This window comes from Eurytemora carolleeae, unplaced genomic scaffold (genome assembly GCF_000591075.1).
Source record: "Eurytemora carolleeae unplaced genomic scaffold, Eaff_2.0 scaffold888, whole genome shotgun sequence".
In the NCBI taxonomy this organism is placed as follows: Eukaryota; Metazoa; Arthropoda; class Copepoda; order Calanoida; family Temoridae; genus Eurytemora; species Eurytemora carolleeae.
The window spans coordinates 134,814-147,377 of record NW_019397379.1 but is presented as its reverse complement, the minus strand read 5'-3'; the positions used below and the strand labels follow the sequence as shown (position 1 = coordinate 147,377).

Below are 12,564 nucleotides of genomic sequence, written 5' to 3'. Positions count from 1 at the left end.
TTACCCCCAGGATTCTAGGGGGGGGTATTTACCCCCAGGATTCTAGGGGGGGGTAAATAACCCCAATAACCCCCCTTATTTACGCCACTGAGGGAAACCATTAATGACCAGTTTAAAGGAACAACAACACCGTTTTAATGGTACCGTTGCAAATCTGCCATCTTTGCTTGGAGGGTTGCAATTGAAATTACGCTTACTGTCTCTTTATTGTTGTTAGAAAGGGGGGGGGACGAAGCACCTAAAAAGCAGATTTTAATTATTTAGAAAACGTTACGCCGGCTTGAGATAAATCACTCTGAGTCAGTTGGAGACTCTGGTGCAGTACACATTACTAAATTTGGTGAATTTTTCATTTAATCTATAAAATAAAGCATATATATATATATATATTTGCAGTTAATTCCTAAATAAGTCGTATTCTTAACTTTCTGATAATGGAATGTTGCAGATATTTAGTTTTTTTTAATTAAATGATTATATGAAACTCTTTAAAACTGTTCCCGCATATTCATGGCTATTTATTTATTTTCGCAAATACTGAGATTTACGTAAAATAGTAAAACCCATTGAAAAATTATCAAGACGACATTTGATAACTTCTTTCGAAGTGTGGCTCATTCAGGGTTTAATTTTTTATAAATTGATAAGGTAGCTATATAGCTGGCCAAACGGCTGAACCAAATTAGCCAAAATTTGTCGAGGGAACTCAGGGGTAAATTTTCGTCAAAAATAATTTTTTCTTTCTTTTTAAATTTCGATTTTTTTATTCGACAAGCACTTTAGCTAGTTTTATATTATGCAAGATTGTATACTTGGCTTGTCTTGGAATTTTTCCTTTAAAAATCAACCTACTTAACCTAACTTAACCTACTTAACCTACTTAACCTAACCTAACCTACTTAACTTGGAATTTTAAAATCGTTCCAGTGCTTCTGCAATTAATAAAATAGCAATCTCTTTTTGTTTGTTTGAATGTTTGATCAAACAAATTTATCCCTAAACCGATTTGCCTCAAATTTTGATTGGTTAACACTGATGTAACGTTGGAATGTTCCTAGCTTAGTTTAACAAATTTAAGTTAAGTTAAGGGTAGTTTGGATTTTATAGAGGAAGTTTAGTTTCCTGACAAAGCTGGGTTCCCGAGCTAGTGCATTATGAAATGTTTATCCGTTGTTTAGAAAACCTTGAACTCTTGGGGATTACAGAAACCAATGTAGGTAAAACAAACTAAACACTAAATTCTTAATTTCTCCATTTAAATGAAAAAAGATAAAAATAAAGTTTGTATGATATGATTGTTCTTTTTAAGGTTTGGCAACTTTGGCTATTGCAATATTTGGATTGCCGAAACTCAAAAACTTGCCAATGGTTAGTACAATTTTTTAATATTTTGTTTTTTGATCTTTTTTTTATCCAGTTAAAAAAATTTTACTTTTTAAAATTGATTACTCCTCTCAAACTTACGTTTTCTATTTATTAAATTAGGTTGCAAAGAAATAAGGACTAAACTATTAGTGTTTGAGAGGAGAGATCTGTTCCTTCATAGATTACTAGCAATACAGATATAACACTAGATGTCGTCTTTTCAAGATTTAGGGGGTTTGCGTTCACAATAACCCTGAGACAGAAGCCCAAAGGAATTGTGCGTATGCTCGCTCTCTGTTTTGTCATTCAACGAGGCATGCACGTAACTCCTAATTAGGTATCTGTCTCAGGGTTATTGTGAAGCCCCTAGATGTTTTTAAATGGCTGAAAGAAATATATCTAAATTGTCAATTTTTTTGTTGTTCTTTTTTTAGGGTGATTTTTTATGTGATGTTTTGGAGTTTGTTGAGATGGAAGATACTCAGGTTTGGAGGAGGGGTGATCCTTGTCCTAGATTGAAAATCCAGGTCTTTTGTGTTTTTTTTTGTAATTTTTATCAGAACTGAGCAAAGACTATCCTACCATAAATCTAGAAAAAAGAAAATATCTTCCAAAACATTGATTTAAAAAAAGGATTTAATAAAAAAAGAAAATATCTTTGACATTATAGATCAGATAAACATATTTTAATCTTAAAATTACGCTTTTAATCCCTTTAATTTTAAAGCTTCCATTGTCTTAGCGCATTTTTGATATTTCAAATTTTTCTATTCTCAGGAGTTTTGTTGTTCTGAGATCTACCATTTTCACTCCACAAAACAAATGACTAGAGTTTCAAACATGTGTCCTTATATTAGGTTAGTGTAACTGTCTAGTCAAAGAAGAAATAACAAGAATTAAATTCAATGAAAATTGTCTTCGCTCTATACTTTTATAACTAACATCGCTTTGCGAAAAAAAAATAATATACGCAATTTTAAGCAGAAGAAAAGAATAAAATTCGTTCTTTTTGTTCAAGCAGGGCTAGTAGTTAGCGTTTTTCAAAATCGTTAGTTCGTTAATGGAACTTTGCCTAACCCTAGTCTTTCTGTTCTATAAGTTTTATTTCAGAGAAGTAAGTTTCTTCTACGATGGCGAGGAGCTGTGCGAACTGAATACTCTAAGCCTTCTTCCAAAACTGGTTCAGCTCAAGCTCAATGGTGGAGATGTCAGCAAGTAGGGAACACATCTCATATATTATATAGATTTAACAGATTCAAGGCTGAAATCACGTGTTTTACACAAGTTTTTTTCAAATGGAAGTACAGACTGCTCAAGAATTTTGATAAAAATCCGGGAACAGAAAAACCGGAATCCAGGAACCATGGTCACTGTCAGTCTGCTTCATCAAGCTATGTACGCATTTGAATGAACTGAACTAAATTAAATTATTTGTGCAGTTTGAGTGGAAAAATGTAACTAAGAAATTTACATGGGCTCTATGCTCTTGGGCATAAAGCGTTTTCAAAAATTTTCTCCTTGTAGACGCAACAGTTTTTTTGGGATTCAGCGTAACCCCCATTTAATTTTTGGAAACACGCTTCCTCTTCAAAATTTTGACCAGCAGATTGTATATTTATAAGAGTTTCCAGTTAGAGCCATCAATGAAGTCTCATCCTTTAAGCTTTGATTTTACACTCCTGTATGCCGAGCCCATTAGAGCCTGATCCGATCAGGGTTCAGTCATGTGTTTGATGTCTATTCTGAACCATTAGAAATTGTATAGTGGTAACATCTATCTTTCCATCTATCTCATTATTCAATCAGAGTTACAAATCCTTCAATTGGCGCTATCAGTAAATGGAAATATTTACTTCTACTGAAACTTATAGTATTTAGGGACCCAATAAGAGAATTTTTTGAGATGATTGGCCCTAGACTAGAGAGACTTGAGTTAAATCATATAGAAAATATCGACAAGCAATTTATAGTACAGGTAATTTCTTTTAAAAAATTAATTGTTATTTTAGAATATACTTAGGGCTGGGCAAAGTTCCTTATACAAAATGGAAGTTAACGATTAGCCATTTTTGAACAAAAAATTAACGGTTTAAAATCATGGAAAATGGATGTGTTCAAAAAAATGACAACCTTCGTTCTTTTTTTTCCTGCTAAAATTGCTTTAAACCCAAATTTTTAGAGTTTTTACAATTTGACCAACTGTTAACATTGATTAACAAAATGTTAACCCCATTAATAAATTGAGACTACTATTACTTACAGTAACTTAAAAAAAAACGAAAAATACTGTCAACGAAATGTAAGTTCCGTTCTTACCTTTTAACTAACGACTAGTTGACACTTTTTTAACGGTTGGAACTCACCATTAACGAAACGACTAAAATGTTGGAACGTGCCCAGCCCTAAATATATACGTTTACACAAGCAAAAACTGGTTTAGCAAATGATATATATTCAGCTCTCTGTTTGGTGTCCAAATCTACAATATCTTAGCTTCTCAGCTTGCTCTTTTCTGGACTATGCCTCCCTTCACAGGTATAGAGGAGGGGGAGGGGGCTCAATAATATATACCTTATATATACTTTGTTTAGAGAATTGTTTGAGTATGCGAATAGTGAAGGTCTTGACACAATCGAGCAAATTGAACTAGGTCACATTTTATCTAGTCTTTTTCTCACTCTAGTATTTTGCCATTTTCAAAACATTTTATTTACGTTTAGAGATCACAGTTGTATAGTTTCTCATTAAACTTTAGCAAACATATATATGTATGATTGCTGTAGCTGGCAAAATGGTTGAACCAAATTGGCTGAGATTATTTGAGGAAACCCAAGGGTACCCTGGGGGTAACACAGCTAGGAGATAGTAATATTTATTCATTTTAGGTAATCTTTTACGAGATCAAGAAAATGTAGCTTATCAGGTTAATTTTAGCTAAATTTCACAAAAACATATTTTTGAAATTAATTTTCTTAAATTTGAAAATTTAATTTTTCCTTTTTAAGATTGAGGATATGATTCAGCCATTTTCAAATTTAGGAATGCATTTTATAAATATTCAAAATTATTCATATTTTAAACCATTTAATGTTTATGCTTTTGTAACAAGTGAAATTAAACCCTGTCGTTAAACTAGGGTTTGCAGCGAAAATGAAAAATCGCTTCGCGAAAATGCAAATATTTTCGCATTTTTTTGCATTTCGTTCGCTTTAATCTATTTCGCGAAAAAATGCGAAAATTTCGCAAAAAAATTCTGAATTAAAAATAAATGCAAAATTTTTGCAAAAAATTCATCTAAAAATACGAAATACAAAAAACACATGGCTTCTGCGGAAATGTTCACGAAAAAATTGCAAAATTCGGAATTTTTGCGAAATTTCGCTTCTTTTTCTTATTTTCACTTCATTCATTTTCGCGAAATTTCGCATTTCTTTGCATTTTTTCACAAAACATTTCGTTCACTGCAAACCCTACTTTAAACGCTTTATGCTAATTTCTTTCAAGCAAAGAATAAGTTATCAACTAAAAACTTTCGGTATAAAGCAGAAATATATTTTTAATTTGTCATTGAAAGTAACCCAAATAATTTTAATTGACGAACTATATTCACAGAAAAGAACACAAATATTTAGATTTGATTTCAATAGATAAGATTGAAAGAGTAAAAAAAATAAAGAACAGTTATTTTTTCCATTCATTTTCTTCCATTTATGCCAATATATGTATATATATATATAAAGAACTGTTCTTTATTTTTTTTACGGGCAACGCCGGGCACTCCCGCTAGTCTAAAATAAAAGCAAACTTGTGGATAATATCTACAGTCTACAGGTTGATGAAAAAATTATAAAAATGTATTTTTAAGTTGAACTGAACATATCTAGTTCCTGCAGTCGGGTCATCTTGGTGTTTATTCTTCTCTGCTGTCAGAAGATAACCAGGTTAATATCTTGTTAGACGGGTATAACAAGCTGTTAGAAGGGTATAACAACCTGATAGAAGTGTATAACATACTGTTAGAAGTGCATGACAAGCTGGTATTAGGAGTGTATAACAATCTGATGAAGGGTATCACAACCTGATAGAAGTCTGAGAAGAGTATAAGAATGCTATAGAAGGGTATAACAAACGGTTAGAAGGGTAGAAAAAACTGATGCTGCATAGGTAAGAGAAGGTTATAACAACCTGTTAGAAGGGTTCAACACGATGTTAAGTTTTTACAACATAAGGGTTCAATTAGATGTGAGAAGGGTAAACAAGGGAGCATCCTTTTCTAAGGGAATAGATAGGAACAAAAGAGATAGAATTGAATTTTAAAAGTTCTTTGTTTTTAGATTAAACTTGGGAACCTATACAGATCTAACAGATGATGTGATGCAACAAATAATCAGTGTAAACCCACTGACAAGGTAAATACAAACTATGGAAGACGACAGATCTAATTTTACACAAAACCAAACCAAACTTGGAATCATTGTTTGTCCGCTAGATGTCACCCAAAGTATGTATAGCTGAGTCAGTACATAATCTAATTTTACTATGCTTTCTATTTGTTTTCATGGAGAGAGGTTGTGTTTCACCGTGAGTAAGTTAAGAAATCATATGTTTGCAAAAAGTGAGGATGGGTCGATACGGACTCTGTGTACTGTAGATCACTGCTACAGTACATACCAAAAGTTTAGTTTAGGGTGACTGCACTCAAACAATTTATTTGATCTTTGCTTTTTTCACAATTCTGTGAAACATCAGCTAGGCAAAGTTTATATTTTAATTTCCAAAAGTATTTTACCAAGATTATATTTTAGGTTGGAATTTCTTCACGTACATAGCAGCAAATATTTAACTAAATATAGTCTAGATCTAATTCTCACCAGTTGCACCTCACTCAGGTGCCTAGCATAACAATAGTTTTGAGATTAAAGGGACTGTAAGCGTAACTTGATCTGATCCTTGATGCAAAGATGGCAATGTATAATTTACAACGCTGTGCTTAAAAGCATTGTCTGATGAAGTTTAATTAAGATATCCATGTTTTCCATATCCATGTTGTCTGATGAAGTTTAATTAAGATATCCATGTTTTTGTTTCATTTAACTGCAATGGCGAAGTTATATAAACTAATGCACTTTTTGAGTCAGATAACGACGTTCCATATTTTTAATCACATAAAGGTTTCAAGGTTACTATATATGTAAGTCTAACATGACAATATTTGAATGGAGGGTTGTTTGAAATTACGCTTACAATCCCTTTAAATGATATTCGTCAAGTTCTACTTAATAACAAATATTTAAATTAAAAGTATTTTACTGTTCTAGAGAAATAAAGGGTTTACCATATTGGAGTTGTGTAGGAGAAGATGAAAGAAATCAGGTTTTTGTCACATTTTTTAAATACTTTTAAAAACTCCAGTGATAGTCGTATATATCAATACAACAAGGACGACTTTTGATTTCAATTTTTGATTTCTTACAAAATTTCGAATAGCATGGATACACATTACACAATACACATAACCATTATTAATAATTAATATTTTTCAGTTAGTTCTGTGGATCAAAAAGAACAATGTTGATTTAAGTAAGATATTTCCTCTACAGCATAGATTAATTACAATACAGATAAAACACTAGATTTTGTCTTTTCAAGATTTAGGGGTTTTAGGTTCACAATAATCCTGAGACAGAAGCCCAAAGGAGTTACGCGCATGCTCTCTCTCTGTCTTTAACGCGGCATGTGCGTAATTCCTTTGGGCTTCTGCCGTAGGATTATTGTAAACGAAAAACCAATAAATCTTGAAAAGACGACATCTAGTGTTTTATCTGTATTGTTGTTAATCTATGCTTTAAACCTTTTTCTTTTTAAAGATGCATTTGTATTTGTTCAGCTCAAATCTTTTTTTTAATTGCTGTTTAAAGTTAATTGCGCATTTATCTCCTTTAGAGAAAATTGAGTTCGTTACTTTCTTAAATGAAAAAATGGTTAAAATATTTTACTTTGAGAGGTCACTTGTAATAACGCTATACAGACCCTTTAAACAAACTTATAAATACATTTAAAATACTAAATTTTAAATGTTGGCAAATTCGAATTTTTGAAATCTGAGATTTTACAATGATGACGACATTTTCAGAACTTGAATCTAACTTTTACCATGGCTTTGTAGAGATGTACACTTTTCACTTTTTTCATTTGGTTCGTTCATCGTTTGTGAAGGACACATATTTTCGTTTTTTTTCAATTGTTCAAAAAATTGATTTTGTTTATTTTAAAAATTATTGTTAAATGTTAATCTATTTTCTTTGTTTTTTTACAGTAAAATCGTTTGTTCAGTAAAATAGTTCGTTCAGTAAAAGTAAACAATATTTTTTTTTATTTGTTAGAAAAAAAAAGATTTTCCAAATCTTTTGTAAAAATAGTTCATTCAGTAAAATGACAATGGTTTTTCAAATTTGTCCCGAAACAGTTTTGTTCTTTCTAAAAAAGTTTGGTTGTTCAATACAACTATTACTATCTTTGATGTAAATTCAATATGATATAATATATATACTAAACATTTAATATTCAGGTATACCTGAAATTATATCAGCAGACCAATCAAGTTTTTTCAATACCAGGTGACTTTTAAAAAATACAAAGATTCCAGAGTGCTTCGCGCCCCTCTTTCAAGCTGATTTTTAGTTTTTAAATGTTTCAATTTTACAAGAACTACTTGGTTAATCTCTGTCAATTTTGAAGGTTCAAAATTGTTGGACCACATTTTGGAAATCCCCGGGACCAGCAGTTTTCGGTGTTAACTATTTTAACTGAAATACTACTATAAAATTGTGATAACGAAATACTGCCGGAAGGAACAAAGACGACATGAAGTTGTCACTTAATTCCCATGTTTATTAGAACACTCTGTACTATGTAGATTCAGATAAATTTCTCTCTAGGGTTGAACTGACTGAGAGTATTAGAAAATTTCTCTCCACACAGTAATTATTCTAAAAAGTGAAATAAATTTATATATTCTGTTATTATTTCATCTATCTATTACAAACTGAAGAGAGATAGTTATATATAAGACCATTCCCCTGGGACCTAGTAGCCTGTAATGTGTCCTATATTAGAAAATTTCTCTCCACACAGTAATTATTTTAAAAGTGAAATAAATTTATAAATTCTGTTATTATTTCATTTATCTATTACAAACTGAAGAGAGATAGTTATATATAAGACCATTCCCCTGGGACCTATGTAGCTTATAATGTGTTCTATATTAGAAAATTTCTCTCCACACAGTAATTATTTTAAAAAGTGAAATAAATTTATAAATTCTGTTATTATTTCATCTATCTATTACAAGCAGAAGAGAGATAGTTATATATAAGACCATTCCCCTGGGACCTATGTAGCTTATAATGTGTTCTATATTGCTGAACATAATGAACGGCAAGTTATCAAAAAATAAAGTGAGATTCTGAAACCATTCTTGCTTAAAAAAAACGGAAAAGTAAAAGTAACGAATGGATGTGTTATTAAATAACGGTGACTTTCATCACTTTTCTACTTAAAATTGCAAAAGACTTTAAAGAAAAAAAATTGTATTATTATGAAGAATAATATATTTAAAGTTATAAATAGAAACCTCAGGAATTTAAATGGCCTTATTCACAACGAAAAGATCGTTTTTAATAACAATCGTTTTTAAAAGAAATTTTTTTTCAACAACGATCAAAACAAAACCAATCATTGGTTAGTTTTAAAGAAAATACCCAAAAGTTTTAGTCCCTTAAAACTTTTTACCATGCATGTAAGACGACATTTATAACTGTCGTCATATATGTCATATATGCATTTCAACCCTATATCTATTCTCTAAGGCTTTTTTCAAGGGGGAGTGTCAAATGCCCCCAATCCAGGCAATACATAGATGCAGACCCCCCAGCCTTCATAGGGTTAACGCTATCTCTGCTGGGGTACTTAAAAACCAGGATCGTAGGTTGGATCATCTTTTAATATTTTTAACATTGTAAAATATCACTGATTTGATTCAATAGATTTTATTCATTTCATTTAGCGTTTATCGTATGGGAATAAAAGAAGATATTTATTATTAATATAACAAAATAAAACTTTTATAATGCTTCACTTGCTATAATGTACAGCAAATTTAAATTTATATCACGATGATTACTTTATAGCATGTTCATTATAAAATTCATAAGAATGATAAAGTTTGCAGTGTGCAGTTTGCAGTGAGCAGTGAGCAGTTTGCAGTTTGCAGTGTGCAGTGTGCAGTGTGCAGTTTGCAGTGTGCAGTTTGCAGTTTGCAGTTTGCAGTTTGCAGTGTGCAGTTTGCAGTGTGCAGTTTGCAGTTTGCAGTGTGCAGTTTGCAGTTTGCAGTTTGCAGTTTGCAGTGTGCAGTGTGCAGTGTGCAGTTTGCAGTGTGCAGTTTGCAGTGTGCAGTTTGCAGTTTGCAGTGAGCAGTTTGCAGTTTGCAGTTTGCAGTTTGCAGTGTGCAGTGTGCAGTGTGCAGTTTGCAGTGTGCAGTTTGCAGTTTGCAGTTTGCAGTTTGCAGAGTGCAGTTTGCAGTGTACAGTGTGCAGTTTGCAGTTTGCAGTTTGCAGTGTGCAGTGTGCAGTTTGCATTGTACAATGTGCAGTGTGCAGTTTGCACAGTGTACAGTTTAATGTTTGCAGTGTGCAGTTTGCATTGTACAGTGTGCAGTGTATATTGCACAGTGTACAGTTTAATGTTTGCAGTGTGCAGTGTGCAGTTTGCAGAGTGCAGTGTGCAGTGTGCAGTGCGCAGTGTGAAGTTTATAGTGTAATTTAAGCATATCACATGATTTAATCTAATTATGCTATGTATTCAATTGAAACACAGTTTCAATGAATAATGTCATTATGTAAAGGTCTACAGCATAAATTGTTAATAATGTACAATGTACCGCAGGTTTCCAGAATATCATGTTTGCACAATATTTGCTACATTGATGGTATTGGAAAGGGAAGAGAGGGTGTTGGAGAGGGGAGGAAGGTGTTGGAGTAGGAAGAAGGGTGTTGGAGAGGGGAGGAAGGTGTTGGAGTAGGAAGAAGGGTGTTGGAGAGGGGAGGAAGGTGTTGGAGTAGGAAGAAGGGTGTTGGAGAGGGGAGGAAGGTGTTGGAGTAGGAAGAAGGGTGTTGGAGAGGGGAGGAAGGTGTTTGAGTAGGAAGAAGGGTATTGGAAAGGGAAGGACGAGTTTGGAGAGGAATGACGGGTGGTAGAGTTATGATAGTGGAAGTTGATGTTAGATCCTCCAAAATCACAAAACCTCTCATGAATAAAGTCACAAAACCTTTCATAAATAAAAATCACAACACCTCACATGAAAATTCAACCTCGAATGTTTACAGATCACGAATCTCATAATCAGAGAAAGAGTCAGAAATCAGGAAATCTCTCAAGTCAGAAATCGTGAAATCTCTAAAGTCAGAAATCACGAAATCTCTCAAATCAGAAATCACGAAACAGGAAACATCTCAAGATAAAGATCATAAATTAAAACAAATTTGTTGATTATCGACCAGGTTTATGTGTTTAAAAAAGCCAATTTTCACCATTTTACAGTATATATATTATTTTGTTTTGAATTTCAAGAATAATTAAATCGTCACATATGTCTTTCAATATTTCTGCAACATAAAATTCCGTTTTCAGTTGAGAGGGGGGGATGGGTTTTCAGTTGAGAGGGGGGGGGATGGGTTATCAACATGTTTGTTATGAAAAATCGTTCGTTCAGTAAAAAAAACTTTTTTTTCAAAATTTTTCAGAAATATGTTCAGTAAAAAATGAGAGTTTGATCAGTATCAATTTAGTTTTTACGTTCGTCTTTAGAAGACTATCGTTTTTTGATATCTCTGAATGTGAACGATTCAATTAAGCCGTTCATCATTGTTCAATTTTTTTTAATTTTGTTCGTTCACAACATTTTTTTTGTTCATAAAAACTATGCCTATTTTACTTAGAGATGGTAGATGAAATTCTATTTTATAAATTTAACTTTAAATTTTGATGGAAAATGTTAAAGATTTAATTAATTTTGAGTTAATTTGATTCCTAGGAGCGGAGTGGGAACAGAAGAACCAAGTGAAAGAATTTATTTTAAAAGAAAACGTATACTCTTCCCTATAGAGCTAGTTTTACTGTAGATGTAGATGTAGAATAGATGAAAGGAAGAAAGGGTGGATGGTTGAAAGGAAGGATGGATGGAAGGAAGGAAGGATCAAAGGATGAAACGGTGGAAGGATGAAAGGAAGGAAGGTTCGAAGGAAGAAAGGATGAAAGGTTGAAAGGAAGGAAGGATCAAAGGATGAACAGATGAAAGGTTGAAAGGAAGGAAGGATCAAAGGATGAAAAGATGGATGGGAGAAAGAAAGGAAGGATCAAAGGATGAAAGGATTGATGGGGGTGAAAGGAAAAAAGGATGAAAGGAGGATGGAAGGATTAATGAATGAATTAATACTGGTGTGAGAAGAAAGTTAGACTATGTGTATAGGCTGAACTGGGCTGAACTCGGCTGAACTGGGCTGAACTGGGCTGAACTGGGCTGAACTGGGCTGAACTCGGCTGAACTGGGCTAACTGGGCTGAACTGGACTGAAACCAAATTTTATTTAACAATCCATTTCATTTCAGCGAGAGAGGTTTTTGTGAACCTAAATTTGGCAAAATTTGGCTTAATCTTGAATTATGGTCAAGGGCCGGGGGATCAGAGTCACACGTAGAGGGGGGGGGGTGAGGGGAAAGGAGGTGAAGGGTGGGGCTAGGTCATTCCATGAAGCCTGGTTTTTGTGAAAATTTTATCTGAGAAATTATACACATATCATGGCAGGGACAGGGGTTCATATCGTAACAAAAGGGTTTTAGAAAAATGAATTTTCACAAATAAAAAGAATTTTGAGACACTTTTTGAAGACTTTAATTAACCAATACAAAAGTTAATTGTTTTTGAAAATAGATAAAATTGGTTTCCTGGTATAGAAAGGAGCCCCTGTAAATTGGTATAAATTGTGTCGGCACCGTGAAACGGAAACTCATTTCAAATATTTTTTCTCGAAAAATTTCCAATTTTCCAATTTAAACTTTTCTACTGAGTATTCTGCACGCACAGTTTAGATTTTGATGGATAAATTCTTGTGAAAAATGATTTTCCTCGAAATTGGGCCTAAAC

General features: G+C 32.8%; 1 protein-coding gene across 3 annotated transcripts; it reads left to right on the top strand.

Annotated features, from left to right (window-relative positions):
• Window positions 1-264: 264 nt before the first annotated feature.
• Window positions 265-8,693, top strand: LOC111713950 (uncharacterized; the record flags this gene model as incomplete). 3 transcript variants are annotated; one of them, XM_023488946.1, is given in 18 exon segments in its annotated part: window positions 265-340; window positions 1,179-1,217; window positions 1,310-1,368; window positions 1,800-1,892; window positions 2,143-2,222; window positions 2,476-2,580; window positions 3,244-3,340; window positions 3,824-3,900; window positions 3,957-4,015; window positions 4,251-4,288; window positions 4,371-4,404; window positions 5,231-5,306; window positions 5,700-5,774; window positions 6,171-6,254; window positions 6,684-6,738; window positions 6,909-6,945; window positions 7,934-7,982; window positions 8,304-8,693. In XM_023488946.1, coding segments are annotated over 18 exon segments (1,179 nt in total), but the record flags the coding sequence as incomplete, so codon positions are not given.
• Between the last annotated feature and the right edge of the window lie 3,871 nt (window positions 8,694-12,564).